The sequence below is a fragment of the Trachypithecus francoisi genome, unplaced genomic scaffold (genome assembly GCF_009764315.1).
Source record: "Trachypithecus francoisi isolate TF-2019V2 unplaced genomic scaffold, Tfra_2.0 Lachesis_group10, whole genome shotgun sequence".
NCBI lineage: Eukaryota > Metazoa > Chordata > Mammalia > Primates > Cercopithecidae > Trachypithecus > Trachypithecus francoisi.
The window spans coordinates 87735509-87758813 of record NW_022681455.1 but is presented as its reverse complement, the minus strand read 5'-3'; the positions used below and the strand labels follow the sequence as shown (position 1 = coordinate 87758813).

General features: G+C 37.2%; 1 protein-coding gene across 5 annotated transcripts in view; it reads right to left on the bottom strand.

Moving 5' to 3' along the window:
- The window catches only part of PHKB (phosphorylase kinase regulatory subunit beta), a 247000-nt gene that overhangs the window by 178336 nt on the left and 45359 nt on the right, over window positions 1-23305 (bottom strand). For all 5 annotated transcript variants that reach the window (XM_033218310.1, XM_033218312.1, XM_033218308.1 and 2 more), the window contains 2 exons: window positions 17290-17397; window positions 13205-13285 (listed from right to left, as the gene is read on the bottom strand). In XM_033218310.1, the coding sequence (XP_033074201.1) occupies window positions 13205-13285; window positions 17290-17397 (189 nt within the window). The remainder of the gene's footprint in view (window positions 1-13204; window positions 13286-17289; window positions 17398-23305) is intronic.

The following is a 23305-nucleotide window of genomic DNA, read 5'->3' as shown; positions in this document are numbered from 1 at the left end:
GAGAAAAGAGTTATTTTTATCTATTTTGTATAAGATGTGTTTTGTTCAATTCAGATTGACAGTCATCATCTCTTCAAATAGTGCTTTTCCCCAATTCCCTCCATTTTGAAATAGATTTACCTTATTTCATACATTTTCCCTATTTATACATCTGTTAACACTGATAGAAAGTAGTTACCTTTTTAATGCTCTGGCATTATTGAAGAAAAAGTCACGCTCTTCCTAAAACAGTGATCACTTGTGGGCAAAAACTCCAGACATATTAAAATCAAAGAATAAATCTTTTCTTAGCTAAACTGTACCCTGCCTCCTGCTCAAAATATTAAAATAGTTCGTCCTTGGGGAGGAGTTCTCCCTCTCCTGCAGGTGACAAGTGAACCCTATGCAATACTAAAGAACTTTCATCCAAGAATTTCAAGATTTTAGGGAAAAAATGGATAATGTATGTCATTATAATAAAAATTCTACTGAAAATTCACAAAGTTTGCCTGATTCAGGATACTAAAGCCAACTAAAAAGTAATAGCCACTTTTCAATAACACTAGATACCAAATAACATAATTTGATTTAAAATTCCCATAAAAGAATTTTTTTTTTATTTTTAAAAGAGTTGTAAAAATCTAGGCCGGGCGCGGTGGCTCAAGCCTGTAATCCCAGCACTTTGGGAGGCCGAGATGGGGGGAACGCGAGGTCAGGAGATCGAGACCATCCTGGCTAACACGGTGAAACCCCGTCTCTACTAAAAAAAAAAAAAAAAATACAAAAAACTAGCCGGGCGAGGTGGCAGGCGCCTGTCGGCCCAGCTACTCAGGAGGCTGAGGCGGGAGAATGGCGTAAACCTGGGAGGCAGAGCTTGCAGTGAGCTGAGATCCGGCCACTGCACTACAGCCTCGGCGACAGAGCGAGACTCCGTCTCAAAAAAAAAAGAAAAAAGAAAAAAAAAAAACTTAAGAGAGCCAAGTAGAATTTTCATGATACAGTAAAAGAAAAATAGTTAAGTGTTCCCTTTTAAGACTTCCCAGTCAGGCAACATGGGGACACTGAATGAAGGAATTTCAGAACTGGAAAAAATATCCTCAAAGAGTGTTATTAGCAGATCAAACAAATGAATACTAATGTTAGCCCCAATCTTATCATCAGTAGCTTCATTCCCATAGTGGCTGAGAATATGTGGTCAATAGTAACTGATTCAAAATACACAGATACTGCAAAGAAATGACTAAGGAAAAATAAAAAATAGGTAACTTAAGAAATAGATAACTCAGGAAAAATGAAGAAACATCTCGGAAATGCAGAAACATCTCAGTGACTACATCTCACAGTGCTCATCTAGAACAAATACAGGATAAATCAATCTAACATTTCATAATGAAGTATACTTTGAAGGTCCAAAGATAAATTTCCATTATTCATATGACAAGCTTTAATAAACATGAAAACCTTAAATTTATTCAATTAATGGCCATATATCTAACAAAAATTTCCTGATTCCTGTCCATTTGCATTATGAAAATTTACTTCAGTATATTATAAGTGGCAGGTAAAGAAAGCAAACAACCACATGCAATAAATGAGGTAGCCATTAGCTACATGTGGATACTGAGCAGTTGCCACGCAGCTAAGCAAAAATGACATGGGCTTTCAACGTAAAACATATTCCAGATTTTGAAGATTCAGCAAAAAACAAAGAATGCGCACTATTTCCTTGACAATCTTTTATACTTATTACATGTTTAAACATTATTATACTGCATTAAATAAAATGTTATTAAAAACAATTTGGGCCAGGCACGGTGGCTCACACCTGTAATCCCAGCACTTTGGGAGGCCGAGGTGGGCGAATCATGAGCTCAGGAGATCGAGACCATCCTGGCTAACACGGTAACACCCCGTCTCTTCTAAAAATACAAAAAACTAGCTGGGCCTGGTGGCGGGCGCCTGTAGTCCCAGCCACTCGGGAGGCTGAGGCAGGAGAATGGCGTGAACCTGGGAGGTGGAGCTTGCAGTGAGCCGAGATCTCGCAACTGCACGCCAGCCTGGGTGACAGAGTGAGGCTCTGTCTCAAAACAAGTAATAATAATAATTTCATCTTTTCTTGGGCCAGGTGTGGTGGCTCATGTGTGTAATCCCAGCACTTTGGGAGGCTGAGGTAGGCAGATGGCTTGAGCTCAGGAGTTCGACAAGCCTGGGCAACAGAGTGAAACCCCATCTCTACCAAAAAAAAACCAAATTAGCCAACCCTGGTAGCACGCACTCGTACTGCCAGCTACTTGGGAGGCTGAGGCATGAGAATCGACTTGAGCGCAGGAGGCAGGGGTTGCAGTGAGCCGATATCAAGCCACTGCACTCCCATCTGGGTGACACAGCAAGACACTGTCTCAAAAAAAAAAATTATAATAATGATATCATATTTTCTTTAATGTGGCTACTAGATATTACACACATAGTCCACATTATATTTCTATCGAACAGCACAACTATAAGAAGCTGGAAAAGGGCCGGACGCGGTGGCTCAAGCCTGTAATCCCAGCACTTTGGGAGGCCGAGATGGGCGGATCACGAGGTCAGGAGATCGAGACCATCCTGGCTAACACGGTGAAACCCTGTCTCTACTGAAAAATACAAAAAGCTAGCTGGGCGAGGTGGCTGGCGCCTGTAGTCCCAGCTACTCGGGAGGCTGAGGCAGGAGAATGGCGTAAACCCGGGAGGCGGAGCTTGCAGTGAGCTGAGATCTGCCCACTGCACTCCAGCCTGGGCGACAGAGCAAGACTCTGTCTCAAAAAAAAAAAAAAAAAAAAAAAAAAGCTGGAAAAGAAATACATACTTTCTCAGCTTTCTTGTTCAACTGGAAATGGCCTTATAATAGCAGAGTCCAATAAGGCATGAGCAGAGGACCGCTACAGACTTTGGATATGTCTAATAAAAATGTGATTTCTGATGAAAAGGAGCTAACACTCTTCTTTTGTTAACTTTTTTGTTAGCATTTTTTAGAGCAGCCATTTTGAGGTCATAAAGAAAAGGAAAACTAACCAACTAACCAGTAAGCTATCTCTAGGCTTCTTATTAGATGAGAAAGATAAGCACCTTTTTATTTAAGCCACTGTAGTCATTCCCAACAGATATGGGATGAGTTAATCTAACATTTCATAACAAAGTATAATTTAGAAGGGCCAGGTTGAAAAATAAATTTCAGTCATTCATATGATAAGCTTTATTAAATATGTTAATTTGAACTTTATTCGGTAAGTCATGTATCCAACAAAAATTACAAAAACATTTCTACATAAATACTTGAGAGTTCAACTTTAATTCAAAAAAATCAAAGACACTAATTCAGATATAAGTATAAATTCACTGCCCAAATGTAAAATCAATGGAGTTACAGAAATCTCAAAGTAATAGCTGAATTCTAAGAACTTCATAAAAATACTAAGCAAAAATGGGTACAAATATTCGGCAGCATGACAGCATTACTTTTACAATAGAAATATACTGCAGTTAAGCCTAAATGTACTAGCAAAGGCCTGGTACACAACAGGGGTTCACTAAATATTTTGAGAATAAATGAACCACAGGCATTTGGATGTGTATTTCTTTTTTCTTTTCTTTGTTTTTTTTTTTTTTTTTTTTGAGACAGAGTCTCACTCTGTCACCTAGGCTGGAGTGCAGTGGCACGATCTCGGCTCACGGCAACCTCCACCTCTGAGCTTCAAGCGATTCTCCTGCCTCTGTCTCCTGAGTAGCTGGGATTACAGGCACGCACCACCACACCTGGGTAATTTTTGTATTTTAGTTTCACTATGTTGGCCAGGCTGGTCTTGAACTCCTGATCTCAGGTGATCCATCAGCCTCGGCCTCTCAAAGTGCTGGGATTATAGGCATGGGCCACCCCGCCCAGCCTGACTGTATATTTCTGACACATGTTACAGAATGTCAAGCAGCCATTAAAAGCATTGTATAATAGATGTTTCAATGTAGCAAAATGTATGCAGCATATTAAAGTTTTTTTTGTTTGTTTGTTTGTTTGTTTTTAAAGGGAGTTAAAAAATACATTAGGACTCCAGGGTTAATTGATCTTATAAAATGACTGAACTGCAGGATAAAAGGGTTTTCTTTGGCTGTAGGGGAAGGTACAAATGTAAAGTTACATAAACAATAATTATGAAAAAACAAACAACTAATAGAAATTCAAATCACAGAATAGCAGAGGAAAGGTCTCAGGAAATCCAATTGTTCACACAAGCAGTAAGAATACTGACAAAAATCATCAAACTTTTTCAAAACTCTGGAAATTAAACAAGAGCATGCAACGATCCAAGCATTAAATCAAGAAAAATGGCTGAAATCTCAGTAAGCAGAGTGAGCTTGGGGTATGTGAAATTGCTCTATTCTCAATCCTTCTCCCCAACTCTGTAGTAGGTTTATATATCAACAGCCACAAAATCATAGTACCCATGAAAAACAGCAGACTAGCAACAACAGGAAGGAGGAACAGAACAGCTTTAGAACTCCCCCAAATCACCATCTTAGTAAACTGTTACTATTTGAATGTCTGACAGCTTCTTGAACACAGGCATTCAGAGCTTTTCTTTAAATGACCTCAGAGCTCACAGATGCAAATGGCCTTTTATCTAGGCATACAAAGGAAATAATCAGTTGCAACCATTTAACACTGCAGCTGCCTAAAACAAATTTTCTTAAAACTGGAGGATGAAGTGTCCACAGGGGCCACTGAAAATCTCCAACATATTCCTGGAAAGTCAGAAAGCTATGCACACACATAGGCGTGGGCCTGTAGTAAGTAAGGACCTGAGATAATACTCTCACACCTCTGGCTGAACTGGATGCTCTACAAAAGCGGGAAGTGAAAGCTCAAGTAGAATTGGGCACTTCCTATGAGAGCTTTCAAGTTATGCCTAACACACACAGTGAGAACCTCTGCAAACGTTAGGAGACTGATTGGTCCAAAGCATTTAAGTAAATTTCTGTTCAATCATTAACTGACGAGTAAGCTAACTCAGCAAAGATATCCATGGCCACCTATGACAAAAGAATACATAATTCACAGAAAATTTTCAGGAAAGATGCTCAACAAACAGGCAACTCCACAAATATAAACATCAACACCACCACACTTTGAAGCAGGGAGACCTGATTTCTAGAGTTAATATATTATTCTAAACGTCCAGTTTTAACAAAGAAAGATGAGATGTGCAAAGAAACAAGAAATTGTGGTCTACATACCTGAAAAATGAAATTAATAGACACTGTTCCTGATAAAGCCCAAACGCTGGACTTACTAGACAAAGACTAAATGAACTATTCTAAATATGCTCAAAGGGCTGAAGGAAATCATGTACAAAGAACAAAAGGAACCCCTGAGAAAGATGTCACACCAAATAGACAAGATCAATAGAGATAGAAATCACTAAAAAAAAAAAGAAAAAAAATTTTTTTGAGTTGAAAAGGGCAATAATGTGAATAACCATGTTCAATAATGTACAGAGATCATACCAAGTATGTTTTCCAACCATCACGGAATGAAATTATACATCAGTAACAGAAAGAAATTTGAAAAATTCACAAATATGTGAAAATTAAAACACTGTACTACTAAATAAACAATGGGTCAAAGAAAAACTCACAAGAGAAGTCAAAAATCACATTGAGATGAATGAATTAAAAAACCCACAGAATATCAAAACTAATGGGATGCAGATAAGTAAAGTGTAGATGGAAATTTATAATTGAAAAGGCCTCTATTTTAAAAAGAAGAATGATCTCAAGTCAATAATTTAATCTTTCAGCACAAGAAACTAGAAAAAATAAGAGAAAAATAAACCTAAACCAATCAGAAGGAAAAAAATAATAAAGACTAAAATAAATAAATAAATAAAATGGAGAAGAGAAAAATAATTCTAAAAATAAATAAAACCAAACGTTGATTTTTTGAAAAGGCTAACAAAAATCAATAAACTTTAGCTAGGCTGACCAAGAAAAAAAGGGATAAGACTCAAACTATTAAAGGAAGGATGAAATAAGGGACATTAACATCAATCTTAGAGAAATAAAGAGGACTGAAATAGGATACTATGAACTAATATGTGCCAACAAATTAGATAATTAGATAATCTAGATTACATAGACAAATTCCTGGAGAAACACAAACTACTAAAACTGACTGAAGAAGAAATAGAAAATCTGAAGAGAAATAGTAATCAAAAACATTTCCATAAAGAAAATCCCAGACCCAGCAAGCTTTACTGATAAAATCTACCAAACATATAAAGAATTAATACCAATACTTCAAAAAATAGAAGAGGAAACATTTCCTAACCCATCCTAGGAGCCCATTATTGGCCCTGGTACCAACACCAGACAAAGATATCTCATACACATATATAAACCAACAAAACACAGAATGGATATATACCAATATCCATTATGACCATTAATGTAAAAATACTCAACAAAGTATCAGCAAATGAATGCAGTGACATTTAAAATGCATTATACATCATGACCAAACAGGATTTATTCCAGATATTTTAGGTAGGTTCGAAATAAGAAAATCAATCAATGAAGTAGTACCCATCAATTAAATAAAAAACAAAAATCACATAATCATCTCAACAGATATAGAAAAAATATTAAAAATCTAACAATTTTTCATGATGAAAGCACTCAAGAAATGAGGAATAGAAGCAAACTTTCTCAATCTGATGAAGGGCATCTCCAAAAAAAACCCACAGGTAACACTTTTCTTTTTTTTTTCTTGAGATGTAGTTTCACTCGTTTCCCAGGCTGGAGTGCAATGGCGCCATCTTGGCTCACCACAACCTCTGCCTCCTGGGTTCAAGCAATTCTCCTGTCTCAGCCTCTCCAGTATCTGGGATTACAGGTGTACGCCACCATGCCAGGCTAAGTTTTGTATTTTTAGTAGAGACGGGGTTTCATCATATTGGTCGGGCTGGTTTTGAACTCCTGACCTCATGTGATCCACCCACCTCGGCTTCCCAAAGTGCTGGGATTACAAGGGTGAGGCACCGCACCCAGCCCACAGGTAACACTTAATGGTGAAAGATTAAAAGGTTTTGCCCTAAAATCAGGAACAAGACAAGGATGTCCACTCGCATCCCTTATCTTCAACATTGTATTGGAGCATCTATCCAGGGAAATTAGGCAAGAAAAAGATTTAAAAGCCATCCATATTGGATATGAAGAAGTATACTATTACTATATGCAAATGACATACTACATAGAAAACCTACAGAATTCATAAAAACGATTAAAGCTTAAACACAAGTTCAAGATTTCAGAACACAAGATCAATTTATAAAAATCAAATGAATTTCTATATAGTAGCAATGAACATTCTGATAATAAAATTAAGAAGCTCCATTTAACCTAGTATACAAAATTAAATATGCAGAAAGAATTTAAAAGAATGAAAGATTAATGTATGAAAAACTCCAAAACCATATTAAAAGAAATTTTAAAAGACCTATGACACCTAAAGCACAAGCAACAACAACAAAAAATTAGACAAATGGGACTTAATCAAAATTAATAAAAAACTTTGAGCTTCAAAGGATATTATCAAGAAAATAAAAACACAACCCATTCTCTGTTTTCCCCCACAATAATATGGACTGCATGATGTTACAGACTAATCTCTTTTTTCATTTTTTATATTCTCACTATTTAGCCCATTATGGAAACTCAATAAATGTTTTTCAGATAGTTGTATAATCCATGCAAGGATGCATGAACAAATACAAACAACTATACGTGAATAAACCTGCAAGCCTTAGGTCTCTTTGGCTGCCTTTGAAGCTTGAATATGATGTTGCCACATGACATATATGTCACTCATATCTGTACAGGTTACACAGAGATCTAACACTTTCAGCGTAGAAAATGAACTCTTGAGTCAGACTACTTGGTTTAAATCCCAGCCCTGCCATGTACTACATATGCCACCTGGAATAAGCCACTTAGTGGCTCTCTGCATTATTTTGGTCATTTGTAAAATGAAGACAGTAACTGTACCTACCTGACAGAGTTGCTATAAGGATTAAATGAGTTTTTATATATGCAAAGCACTTTGTACAGTGACAGCACGTAAGTTCTATATAATGTTAAGTCATTATTACTATTGCTACATATAATTTTAGAAACAAGGACAGTGTTATATTTCTATTTTGAGAGGAAAAACCATCCATAAATAGTTTTGAGCAACTTACTTATTTCTCTGTAAATTGATGACAAGCAGGAGCTAAGAATACCTTATAATGCCTCTAAGATTACTTATAGAAAAGATTTATTTGTTCCAACTTTTGAGATAGAAACCCCTCAAGTTCAGCCTGATAACCACCTCACAGCAAAAGGTAGAATCTAGGATACAAAGTTTCCATACAATAAATAAAAGCCAGAAAAATTTTTTAACATTTTAAAGAGAAAACATGTACACAACAACTTAGTAAATAGTAATAGAAAATAATAGAATAAAATACCTATCTTTAAAAGAAAAATCTTAGTATACAAGGAAAAAAAATCCCACCCTAAAAAATCTCTCTAACAAAGTTGAACTAAAAACTACTGCTAAAAACAGGAGGCTAGCTCCCGATCATACAAAACTCCTAGTATCTAAGCCCTTGTGAAAACCCTGCCTACACTGAATAACACTGACTTGTGTAATAAATAGGATACTGAATAAATGTAACTTCTGAGGCTAGGTCATAAAAAGCACTGTATTTTTTATCTTGGATCACTTGCTCTGGAGGAAGCCACCTGCTATGTCATGAAGACACTCAAAGCAGCTCAGTTGGAGAGGCCTCTTGCTCATAACAGTTGGGGAGAAACTGAGACTTCCTGCAAACAGCCATATGAGTAAGCCACCTCAGAAGTGGGTCTTCCACCCTCAGTAAACCCTTCAGATGAGTGCAGAGCCAACTGACATCTTAAGTGCAGCTTCATAAGAAACCCCAAGTAAGTACCACCCAACTTAGCTGCTCCCATATTCCTGACCTATGGGCTGTGAAATAATAAATGTTTAATCTTTTAAGCCACTAAGTTCTGAGGTAGTTTGTTACATAGCAAAAGATGATTAATACAGTAAGAGAGAAATTCCATGTGTCAATCCAATCTGAAACATGACATACTTGAAAAGAGCTCCTAGGTCATATGGTAGAAAACATCTTTGCAAAAAAAAAGTAAATGACACATAAGTTCATAAAGGGGACTTCCACAGGTCTTATGTTGAACAAGCACCTACAGTTCTGTGCACAATTTTTATTATAAGGCTTGCAACCTAAATGCACTCTTAATAACTTCCATAAGAGACATAAAAAAGTATCTCAAACACAAAACAAAATTTCATTGTTATACAAATTTGAGGGGGTACTTTGACTTTAAATGAAGTAAGTTTCTCTGGACCCACTTGTAAATGATTTCTTTCTTATCTCTATGAATCTACTTTTAGAATATTTATTAATGGAGAATGTCACGAAATGAGACATGGAACACCATGTAGCAGTTCATTACTTTGCCTCCCTCCAAGAGACGTAAATAAGTTATCTCTATTAGAAGGACTGACTTAGGTAAATTTATATTTAGGTCTAAGTTTAACATATATGACGAGTTTCTCTCTAGATAAAGAAAGCAAACAGCAGTACAAGGGCAGAACTATGTAACTTTGTCATTTTCAAAGTTTTTATTTTTTATTTTATTTTTTTTTATTTTTTTGAGATGGAGTCTTGCTCTGCCACCCAGGCTGGAGTGCAGTGGCCAGATCTCAGCTCACTGCATGCTCCGCCTCCCGGGTTTACGCCATTCTCCTGCCTCAGCCTCCCGAGTAGCTGGGACTACAGGCGCCCGCCTCGTCGCCCGGCTAGTTTTTTGTATTTTTAAGTAGAGACAGGGTTTCACCGTATTAGCCAGGATGGTCTCGATCTCCTGACCTCGTGATCCGCCCATCTCGGCCTCCCAAAGTGCTGGGATTACAGGCTCAAAGTTTTTATTTTTAATAAAAAATGAGTATGACCAATGTACACAGCAAGCCTTTTATAGACACTAGGAAATACTGATACCAAGGAAACATGGTACACCTGTGTGGGCAACAAAAGATGTTAGAAAATTAGCATACACTACTGTGTCTGCCCTTAGGAAATACAATCTCTAGCAAAGTTCATCACCACAAACATGGCCACTCAGTAGGTTCACTGCCCCTTTGTAAGGGTGTACATGACCCTTAAGAACATGGCCCTCTCCCAAAGGAACTACAGTATAGATACAAAGTTTATAAAAACAACAGAACCGGTAAAGATATGATGACCTGCAAAAGAAAGGCTTATCAAAAACCCCAAAGTCCAATGATGCAATACCATATTCTATTACATACGTACGTATGTGTATGTGTGTGTGCACACATATGTTTATCTCCAAACTCTGAATTTTTCAATCCTAAGAAAAATAAGCATTATGGCAAATTTTACATTTTATAGTAAATAGAGAAGGAAATAAATGGTAATCCCACTGACATCCTGGGTCCTTAGATTGCCTTAAAATGTAAATGTAACTAGGAACTGAAGATGTGATAGGGTTAAGAACTAGCCAAACCAGAGCCTAAGATACAGTTAAAAAAGAAAAAGCTTCTAAGTCATACCATTTTTCAAAGAATTAAATCGTCTGAGATGTTTAGATAAAAAGAATTTCATTAACTGATTCGATGCAGGTCCATTTACTGCCTCTCCATATGATCCAACACATTATATAGAATCTCAAGGAAAAAGATTGTGAGCAGAAATGACATGTTTTATTACTCTAGGATTTTTAAGTGTACATATTGAAGACTATTGATACTTAGCTACATAAAAACTTCACATATAGTAAATAAAAACCACAAGGCCAAGAAAAACCACAAATAAGAAATTTTTTTAAAAAAAGAGTTTAAGAAGGAAAGTAAATATCTAAAAATTTTAAAGCTTCATAAGCTATATAAAACCAAATGGAATGGCTAAAGCAATATAATATTCATGAAAAATGGCAGTTGACAAATAAAAATATAAAATGAACTATGACATATAGTGAGAAAGCAAAAAGTAAAATTTTTACAATTAAAAATAAATTACTGAAGAAGGCCAGGTGCGGTGGCTCCCAGATGCAATCCCAGCACTTTAGGAGACTGAGGTGGGCTGATTGTTTGAGCCCACGAGTTTGAGACCAGCCTAGGCAACATGGTAAAACCCATCTCTACAAAAAATACAACAGAAATTGGCTGGGCACGGTGGTGTACATCTGCAGTCCCAGCTACTGAGGAGGCTGAGGTGGGAGAATCACCTGAGCCCAGGAAGTTGAGGCTGCAATGAGCTGAGATGGTGTTACTGCACTCCAGCCTGGGCAGACAGAGTGATACACTGTCTCAGAAAAAAAAAAAAAAAAAAAAAAAAAAAAAATTACTGAACAAAACAAAGCCACTGCTAACTAAGGCAATTTCAACACTACCATTTTACCTCCAGTAACATTAGTGGGAAAGCAATTGCAAGCAATATTAGTTGCCACTAATTGTAAATGGTTATCATAAGATGTTCCACAGGGATCTAGGATATTTCTCTCAGTGCTTTGGAGATGTTATGGGTAGAAAAAAATGAGAAGCTAAGTGGGCTGGTTCTGGAACGCCTCCTGTCCTCAGTCAGAGTCATGCCTCTTTTATTTGTTTTATATTTCAGCATGCTCTTTAAGATTGGTCTAAAACAGGAGTTTCCCAGCTCCTCCCCCTTATTTGTTTTATATTTTAGCATGCTCCTTAAAATTGGACTAAAACAGGAGTTTCCCAGCTCCTCCCCGACCCCAAATGCTTGAATAATCCCACTTCACAATATTATAAACACTAACAACTATTTGGATTAAATGAAACCATAGAATTCTTTGACAAATCAAATAGAAGAAACACCATACTGGGTATTATTAATTTCTTACTACCATAATTTCTTCTTCATTATTTATCTTTACTTCTAATAGAATTTACTTACTGTATGAGACTACAAACTCATACACTGTAAGTGTGTATGAGAATATAAACTACTAGAGGGCAGGGCTACATGCACCTATTTTGTAGCAAGTACCCTCAGCACCGTCCAATGACAATTTTGGTGTTGAGTGTCGATGTAACTGTTCTCCCTTGCATGGATCACAGGAGAGGAATAGTAACAAGCATATATAGTATATCTACTCTTTCACAGAGATCTCACTGCATGTACCAAGTAATGAAAGCTTTTTTGCTCCCACTGTGGCACATTTCAAAGTATATCAGCACATGTGCCTATGCGTTTGTTCAAGCATTAATGCCTGTGAAAGAAATGCTTCTCATCTTTGGGATATGAATTCTTTACAATTTTCCCAATAAGAATAAGAACATGGTATTTGTCTTTTGAAAAACATGAAGAACCCTACTGAGGTCCTACAAATAAAAATAATGTAAGAGGATAAAAGTTTCTCTTTACTTTTGAAAGGGTAAGTTACAAAATGCAACTATGTAAAAATAAAAAAAAAAGGAGGCTGGGTGCGGTGGCTCACATGCCTGTAATCCCAGCACTTTGGGAGGCTGAGGTGGTCAGATCATGAGGCCAGGAGATCAAGACTGTCTTGGCCAACATGGTGAAACCCCGTCTCTACTAAAATACAAAAAATAAGTTGGGCGTGGTGGCGCATGCCTATAATCCCAGCTACTTTGGAGGCTGAGGCAGGGGAATCGCTTGAACCTGGGAGGCAGAGGTTGCAGCAAGCTGAGATCATGCCACTGAACTCCAGCCCGGTGACAGAGCAAGACTCCATCTCAAAAAAACAAAACAAAACAAAACAAAAAGACAATAATTGAGAAAATCTGCAAATGCTATTTTGCTTTCATTGTTACTAAAATTTTGTAAAAGTTACATGATTTTATTTTAGATCACCTGAAATAACAGTCTCCACAGCAGTAAAGTTTTACAACCCGTTACACATTGTGTTCATTTTAAAAGTGCAATGCATTGAAGATATAAAGACTTGTTCATTCAACAACCAACATCTATATCTGATTATATAAATGTAATAGGAATACATTTTTTGTAAACTAAAAATAGCTGTGAAAACTAAAAAAAATAAAAAAATAGACAGATATTTTCAGAGGTGAAATTTAGTAGTAGAAAATTTGGGGAAATGATACCTCATCAGTGTTGTAGATAATCTGGAGTCCTGAGGAAATCATTTCCACAAGGTAAAGGAGATAGAGTGACACTGCATTTATCTGCAACAAACAGAAACATTAAAAGGTTAAAGGAAACAACCAAAACAAGTTCTAAAATTAACTAATTAAGGCTAAAATTACAAGTCATCTGCTCTAATAGTGTCATAAAACTATTTCCTTTCCTACTGTGAAAGAAAGGTGTTGTGAATTTGGTTCATAATAAAATCCCAGCTTTGTATGCAAAATTCTAAATTCTCAAATTCACTGTAATGGAAAACACTGGATCAGGGAAACGGCTTCAAATAAAACTGTTAACAATTGTTTCTACATCATTTGTTTTCTTTACATGGCAAAAAGAACTTTGAAAAAACAGGAATATATCATTTGCTTTTTAAGATTTATTTTCAAGCTTTGGGTCTAAAGTACTTCTACTTTGCCCCATAGGCAGTATGAAATGCCAATCCACCTCCAATGTATGGAAATGAAAAAAGTTATTTGGTAAGCAAGACATTATGATAGGCCAGTACCCCATAAACAATAGGCGGTGCATCTTGAAAACAGTCTTATATTCAGTGAATACAGAATTTCTGTAAACAACTGCAGGAACATATTAATGTTAATTGTATAACATAATTTAAAACATGTTTATGAATGAATTAGTTTTATGAACAAAGGAGGTATTATTTTAGTGTATTAAAAATAGATATTTTATGATCTAAACAAAAAAATACTAATATCCACTTTAACAAAAAAGGACACTCACAGAATCCTGAATGGGATGTGTGAATTGTCTCAGGTAAAGAAGCAGGAAATGTAAGTGCCACAACAGGCACAACCCTTGTTTGGTTCATTTTAGGTGTCAACTTAACTGGATAAAGGGAAACCTAGACAGCTGGCAAAGCATTATTTCTGGGTGCATCTATGAGGATGTTTCTAGAGGAAGCAGGCATGTGAGTTGGCCGGCTGAGTGGGGATGATTTGCCCTCAAGGTAGGCAGGCACCACCGAAATGACTAGGGGCCACCCAGATGGAACAAAAAGGCAGAGGAAAGGTGAATTCTTGCTCTCATATGCCCTTCTTCTCCTTCCTTTGAACATTAGAACTCCAGGTTAACCAGCTTCCATCAGTGGCCCCCTGAGCTTTCGGGCCTTCATCCTCCAACAGAGAGTTACACCACTGGCTTGTATGGTTCTGAGGCTTTCAGATGTGGACTAAGCCACATTAGCGGCATCCTTGCTTTTGCAGCTTGCAGATAGCCTCCCATGGGACTTCTCAGCCTCCATAATTGTGTGGGTCAATTCCTCTAACCTCTCCTTCCCTCCCTCCCTCTCTCTCTCTGTCCCTCTCCTCTCTTCATCATTATTAGTTCTGTCCCCCTGAAGAATCCTGACCAATACACCTTGAAAACACAATGCTAAATTTAAAAAGCCAGTCACAAAAAGATCATTTATTGTATACGAAATGCCAAAAGTAGGCAAATCCACAGGGACAGAAAGACTGGCTGCTGCCTAGAGCTGGGGGGCTTTGGAGAATATAGGGAATACAAAGTTTATTTTTGCAGGTAATGGGTATAACGTTTCTTCCTGGGGTGATGACAATGTTCTAAAATGTATAGTGATAATGGTTGAGAAACTCTGAATATACTAAAAACCATCAAATTATATACTTTAAATAGGTGAATTACATGTTATGTGAATTATATCTCAATAAAACTGTTATTAAATAAGTAAGTAACAAAAAAAAAGGCAGTGAAAAACTTTCACTGAGCCGGGAAACTGTAAGCCTGAGTTAAAAACAGAGAGAAAGCAAGGTGTAATTCTATTCCCATAGAATTCTAACACAGATTATTTTCCTCTGACAGCTCGAGTGGCTATGTCTTCCATGACTCTCCTTCGGCCCAACTGAGTAATAGATGGAAAATTTGGGCAGAAAATTATTGGTGCCCTGGAGGCCTTGGGCAGAGCAGCCCAGGGCCTGGCACTGCTGGTGACCGTCTCAGGAACCAGGCTGATCCCAGGTGTCTCCTGACTTCCCGGCACTCAAGGGTCCATTGGATGTCAGGGTCTTGTCAAGGTCCAAGTGGGCCACACAAGAAGACGCAGTATTCTGGTTTTAGGTTTTTCAGATTTACGCTAACATTTTAGTGACTCTTCTTAAAACATGGTTGTATGGTGAGAAGGGTTTCATCCCACTGCCAGGCTCCCCCAGATGTTCTCTTACAGCATTGACGCTAGCCTGTCAAAAATGACTTCCAAGAAATTTCATTCCTATGGGCAGCCTTTTACAGGGAACACCTCTAAGAGCTCTCTGCTCTGACTTGTGGGATGCTTCTGTGAGAAAATGTCAGTACATCATAAGTTGTAAAGGGACTACCATATAACAGGTTGACCAAAATTTATTTAAGGCCAACTATGTACCAAGTGCTGAGCTGAATTCTGGGATAAAAAGATAAATAAGCTGTTATTTTCTGAAAACCCTACTTCTGATAGCAAACATATTTATCAAAGGAAAAGGCACATACAATCTGATTATGCTATAGTTATAAGGTTAAGGTTGAAAAACTATATATTCATACAACACTAACTCTCCAAGGAGCTATTTACAAATAAGCACAAGAGTTTCTGCTGCATAGAAATGAGAGCACCGCACTTTCTGTGTTTAGAGAATATATACTAAAGTAAGACATTTCAGATCTCTAGAGTAAGAGGGACTATAAAAAGGAGATACTCTTAATTTAGTAAGGAATATAAGAATAGTTAAGTATTCTGTCCCAAAGACAGAGAACCAAATGATGAGCAGAAAATCGATTAAACATAAATAGAATGTATTTGTATCCCAGAAACAACAGAATGTGCAGCTAAAAAACAATACACAGATGTGAGAGGGGAATAAAATGAAAAAAAAATAAAAAACCTCACAGTGTGTTCTACGCATAGGTATAAAATTTAATATATTATATAAGACAAAATTTATGGACTTCAGAAATACCTTTTGGAATTATATTTCAGTGACATGTTTTTAGTTTTACTGAAGGATGATACATTAAGAAATGAACTGCTGTTAAACAAAACTGATTTGCTATTACACCACTGTCAACTGTCTTTTGTCCCCTAGTTCCTAAATGCTGAAATTCTTCTAAATTTGATAACATGTAAAAACTTTCGTCACTGAAATAATTGTAGGCTTCCTTCTTTTGCACATTAATAATATTATAATCTAGGCCAGGCACGGTGGCTCAAGTCTGTAATCCCAGCACTTTGGGAGGCCGAGATGGGCGGATCACGAGGTCAGGAGATTGAGACCATCCTAACTAGCTGGGCGAGGTGGTGGGCACCTGTAGTCCCAGCTACTCAGGAGGCTGAGGCAGGAGAATGGCGTAAACCCGGGAGGCGGAGCTTGCAGTGAGCTGAGATCCGGCCACTGTGCTCCAGCCTGGGCGACAGAGCGAGACTCCGTCTCAAAAAAAAAAAAAATATTATAATCTATCCGTTTACCCTTTTTGCTTGAAGACCAAGAATTTACTCGGATTTCATGTTCAATTGCCACAATTAACTCAGCCCTGGTGGCTGCCATTTCACCTTCTTCTCCATTACAGGGTTGATTCTGTACTTCTATTTTGAACAATTTATAAAATCTAATTTAAAAATTATTTTTAAACAGCCTCAAATCCTCTATGACAGGGCTTCCCAGCCTCTGGGCCAAAGACTGCTATGGGTCCATGTCCTGTTTGGAACTAGGCTGCACAGCAGGAGGTGAGCGGCAGTGAGCAAGCATTACCGCCTGAGCTCTGCCTCCCCTCATATCAGCAGTGGCATTAGATTCTCAGAGTAGCGCAAACCCTATTGTGAGCTGCACATGCAAGGGATTCAGGTTGTGTTCTCCTTATGAGAATCTAATACCTGATGATCTGAGATGGAACAGTTTCATCCCAAAACCATCCAGCCCCTACGCCATCTGTGGAAAAATTGTTATCCACAAAACTGGGCCCTGGTACCAAAAAGGTTGGGGATCACTGTTCTATGCTATAGAATATAAGGAGAATAAAATTTATAATATCTTTTTACCTGAAGATGACCATATTCCTCATAGGAGAGCAACTCATCTCCTGTATGCACATTGAAAACAGAGTGAAGACATGTTGTTGGGCGTGGATCCTGCTTAAACTGCTGGACCTAGAATGAAATATAAAATTTAAACAATGTTAGTAATTCATAAACTTATCCAAGACTATAGATTATATAAGCTATTTTTCATGAAACTTTTTAATGAACAAAGCTAAGGTAGAGGACCGAACAAAGCAGAAATGTTACCTTTTCTCAAGAAACAAACAATACAAAAAGTTCATAACTACTAACTTGATAGAGTTAACATGATTCTCAATTGATATTTCACATGCATAGCAACTCAGGTACTGTACGGAGCAGGTTAATGTAGTAGCAATGGCTTTTTGTTTTGCATCTTATTTTGTTTTAGAGTAAAATTCTGCTTTATGTTGTGAGACAGGATTTCAGTGATTGTATTCCACTGCACTGTTATTTGGAAATGCCTACATGACACTCATAATGAAAAAGGACCACAGGCCAATTCTAGTTCAGTAAGTGTTCAAACTTCAAATACAATTTCTTTCTCTAAGGGTCGCAAATTTTAATGTATGCTGCTGTTAACGTGCTTTCATTTCCCCTTCCGTATATATTGTACACTCATTACTAAGACATCAACTCTAAGAGAATATAGGCCACACCATTATTTATTAGCTAGACAAAAAATTTTACCATTTTAGAATAAGTAAATACCTAAATAATCCAACAGAAAAACTCTGGGGACCAAAAAATCCACCCATTTCTTTAGGGCCTGTTCAATTCAACATGGCAAACATTTACTGACGCCAATTATGTGACAAACACTGCGCTAATTCCTGGAAGTCTGAGATAAATAGGAACAAAAAAATGAATTGCAAGATATATAGCTTTAGGTAAATGCAATAATTCTCTTTTAAAGAGGAGTATGAGAAATAAGTGATGATAATACCTAAGTCATTGCGATCTTGCCTTGTTTCAGTTTACTACGAAACTATATAGAACCATGTTTTCTTCTCCATCTTTAAAAATTCTTCTTCTCCTTAAAATACCATCTTAAAAAATCTTCTTTTATACTTTTTGAACTCTCACCAAAATTCCTTCCTCTGGACTCCCACATCAGTGTAGTTGTCACTCAATTATTTTTCCTGTTTTGTACTTTTACTAGCTGTATGTATCTCCCTGTGAAATTGCATAATACACATTTGGTCTACCTTCGTAGTTTTGGGCACAGGGCTCTAAGAACCCTTTGAATTTCCTGAGCAACAGGTGCAAAAAGAATGTCTTTTTTTCATATAAGTCCCTTTCAACCATACTTGAGTTTTTGCTAATAATGTGACTCTTGATAGGTCCCTAGATAGCTTCAAGATGGGGGACTGACTGCCAGAGGAACCAACCAAGTGATCAGAGGGTTGGAACTTTCAGCTCCTCACTCCCACTCCTTACTTCAGGGGACGTGGAGAAAGGAAAAGCTGGTGAATGAGTCAATCACCAATAGCCAGTGATTTAATCAATCATGCCTACATAATGTGATTGCTATAAAAACCCTAGATGATGGTATCTGGAAGGCTTCTGGGTCAGTGAACACATCTGCATGCCAAGAGGGTAGTGCACCCCAGATACCAAGGGGACAGATGCTCTTGTGCTCGGGACCTTTTCTGCACCTTCTACCACTTCATCTGGTGTTTGCTTTATATCCTTTAAAACAAACTGGTAACAGTAAGTAAAGTGTCTCCCAAGCTCTGTGAGCTGCTATAACAAAGTATTGATGCCGGGGAATTATTGTAGCCAAGTCAGAGAGAACTGTGGGTAGCCTGGGGATCTACTACTTACAATTGGTGTCTGAAGTTGGGGGTAGTCTTGTGGAACTGAGTCTTAACCTGAAGGATCTGTTTTAACTTCAGGTCGTTACTGGAAGAATTGCAACAAGCTGTATATACCCAATTGGTGTCTCAAATTCGGGAACTGCTTAGTGTGGAAAATCCATACATTTGGTGTCAGAAGTGTTGTGAGTAGAGAAACAGTATTGCTGTAGAGTCCTACTATCTTGTAAACTTCTACAAGCTATGCTGTCCAACACGGTAGCCACTAGCTACATGTGACTAATTAAATTAAATTACAATTAATTATATTAAATTAAAAATTAAGCTCTTCAGTCACAATGGCCACATTTCATGAAATCAATAGCCACATGTCACTAGTGGGTACTGTATTGCTCAAGAGTAACATGGAACATTTGTATGCTCATAAAAAGTTCTATTGGGCAATATTGTTCTAGACAGATGTTACATCTTTACTGTCTCCAAGAGCCCTACGTAAACAAACACAGCCCTCCCTATGATTAAAGAACCTAATCAGCAAAATAAAAGTCTGAACCTATCAGTACATAATCAGGACCTAGAGAATGGGTACAGTTAGGGATGTAAGTTCTCTATTAATAAAGTGACAGTCATCTGGTGTTAATTCAGAGAAGATGACTATCCCTTCTCAATATCTGAAACTGCTTGTAGTAATCTGAACCTACACAAATAGAAATCAATGTGGTCACTCTTTTCACACTATTATCTCAAAGTCCTGAATATTATTCTGAACTCCTATACAAAAATAGTAAAACTGAAGCAAAACACATTTTAACCACTTGATACAGATCTAAAAGGATAAGGTTTTATCAGTTTAATAAAGTAACTCCTGCAGTTGACAAGGTGGTGTTTGTCTTTTGTCTTCAAGACATGCAAGAACCCAGCAGGACAATTTATATTCAATCACTATGTCAGGGGAAAAGCAAGTACTAAATGATTAAAGATACCCAAATGGGGGATTATATAAGTACATTTTGAGTTTTAAAGTCATTAAAAAGACAAGTAATTTAAAATTTCAGAAAAAAAAAGGTTGAAAGTATAAGCTTTGAAGATTAATGGGGCATGCTGTATGTCAATTACAAACAAAAAGTCATCTTGAAAGCAGACAAAAACAAGAGGATGCTAATTAGTATTTTATACGATTCTGGCATCTGGCAAGTAAAAATAAAGATAATAAATAAAGCAAAATTTTCTAGACTAAAATAAATCTAGAATAATGCCTCTTCCACTTGTATTTTGCTCAGATTTTTCCTGAAAACTTTTATCATTGTGAATAAACAGTTTATCATTTGGGAAAAGGTAACTGAGTATTTTGCCATCCATTTTTAACTTATAGCCTTAAAACATGCATTTAGAGAAAAAAAAATCTTCTCAAAAGGGAATCCTGGAAAAATAAATTTTATAAAATTTTAATGATTTCTCATTAATTAGAAACTAGCATTTCAAACAAAAAAAAATTTAAGTAGATAATTAGATACAGCAACATTTATAACCTATTATAAAGCAAATGTCTGCCCTCTAAACTAATTGCAGATTGAATCAACTCTGAAAAACTCTGAATGCCTCTCTGTAAGTAGAATTATAAAAGACAGCAAATAAGAGAATAGGTATCTGCATACTGAGAGGTAAAACACAGCTGACACTAATAAACAGGCATTAAGATAAGTGTGAAGACATAAAACCCAGAAAACAGACTGCTCTAAATTCTGTAAATAAATCAAGAAAAAGTCTACGTATTCACTCAAATTCATAATCAACTTAAAATACCTTTTAGCTAGTATTTTTAGAAAATACATCAGGAAGCGTGTTTTATGATGAGAAATCAATAGAAGTGGAGAAGGGAGACTTTCTAGGTCATGGTTTTACTTCAAAAGACAACATGAGGCTATAGGTCAAACGGTGAATGAACACTACAAATGTGCTTTGCTTTAGTTTCAAGGGAAGACCAACAGAGAAATGTTTCACATTTTAAGATACGTTTATATTCCCTCTTGCAACAGTATTGTAAAGGAAATGGCCAAGACTGGAGGAAAAGAACAGTGAGCAGCAATAAGATGTGAAGGTATGGTCAGAGGCTTTGAGCTGGGTGTATGCTTCAATCTCCCTGAGTCACAGTCCCTCACACTCATATGCACTAGAATAATATACTCCTTACAATTCATATTTACATTAATGGTCTATATCATAGCTACATAGGAAAGAAATGATAATCCCTTGTAATTTACAGAATTTAAGATAGCTTAACTCAGTCAGGCATGGTGGCTCATGCCTGTAATCCTAGCACTTTCAGAGGTCGAGGTGGGAGGATTGCTTGAGCCTAGGAGTTTGAGACCAGCTTGGGCAACATGTTGAGACCCTGTCTCTATTTTTAAAATTAAAAAACAAAAACAACCTTAGGTCACACTCAAACTGTTTTAGAAGAAAACATATTACAGTTATGATGCTGGTTAGTAACATTGAGTAAGAAATGCCATTATAAAGTCAAAACGCCTTTGTAAAGTCAAATCTCAGCAGAAAAGCCACTAACAATTGGCTAATGGCCAGGTGCTAATGGTCTACACATCATAGCTACATAGGAAAAAAAATGACAATCCTTTATAATTTAAGGAATTTAAAATAGCTTAAGTTGGCCCAGCATGATGGCTCACGCCTGTAATCCTTGCACTTTGGGAAGCTTAGGTGAAAGGATTGCTAGAGCCCAGGATTTCAAAACCAGCTTGGGGAAACATGGAGAAACCTTGTCTCTACAAAAAATACAAAAATTAGCTGGGTGTGTTGGTGTACGCCTGTAGCCCCAGCTACTTGGGAGGCTGAGGTGGGAGGGTTGATTGAGCCTGGGACGTCAAGGCTGCAGTGAGCTGTGATTACACCACTGCATTCCAGCCTGGGCGACCCAGAGAGACCCTGTCTCAAAAAACCGGCCAAACAACAATAAAAAAAGCAACTGGCTAACCATGCCACAAGGAAAAAACCTTAATCCAAGCTTGTCCAACTCACAGATTCACAGCTTTGAATGTAGTCCAGCACAAATTCGTAAACTTTCTTAAAACATTATGAGATTTGTTTTGCAATTTTTTTTAAGCTCATCAGCTACAGTTGGTGTTAGTGTATTTTGTGTGTGGCCCAAGACAATTCTTCTCCTTCCCATGTGGCCCAGGGAAGCCAAAAGATTGGAAACCCCTGCCTTAAACTAATACGTTATCAGACTTCCTTCTGATAATTCTACTTTGTCAGCTTGTTTGGCAAACCCATGAAAACCATGATTTTCACAGTGTGTCCTAGAAAGAAAAGTTGAATTAATAAAGACATTATGCATTTATGAAATGATACAAATGAAATAAACAATAACACCTCACACTTAGGAAAAAATTAACTTTAATCACAATTATTTCAACATAACATATGACATACTAGTTTAATTCCAGTATGTCAATCTGTGACATACTACTTTATTTCAAGCATCTGAAAAACCTTTGCAATATTGATTTGTACAGTCAAATCTCAGTAGACAAATTAAAGGCTTTTCATATGTCTCCATTCACTTTTTCTCTATAACATTTTCTTGTTGCCATATTCTGGTGGCAGAATATTAATGATTTTTTTTTTATTTTGACTTGAATTACAGGCCTGAAGAAGAAGATTTGCTATCACTTTTTTTATTACTTTTTTTTTTTTGAGGTGGAGTCTCACTCTGTTGCCCAGGATAGTCTCGAACTCCTGACCTCGTGACCTGCCTGCCTCAGCCTCCCAAAGTGCTGGGATTATAGGCGTGAGCCACCATGCCCAGCCTATTATTTTCTTTTTCTTTCTTTTTTTTTTTTTTTGAGACAGAGTTTCCCCTCTGCTTCCCATGCTAGGAAGCAATGGAGTAATCTCAGCTCACTGCAACCTCCTCCTCCAGGGTTCAAGTGATTTTTGTGCCTCAGTCTCCTGAGCAGCTAAGGCTATGGGCACGCGCCACCAAATTTGGCTAATTTTTGTATTTTTGGTAGAGACGGAGTTTCACCATGTTGGCCAGGCTGGTCTCGAACTCCTGGCCTCAAGCGAGCCACCCGTTTCAGCCTCTCAAAGTGCTACAATTTTAAGAGTGACCCACCGTGCCTGGCCTATTATTTTCAAGTGTAGATCAAAACAATATGTTCATG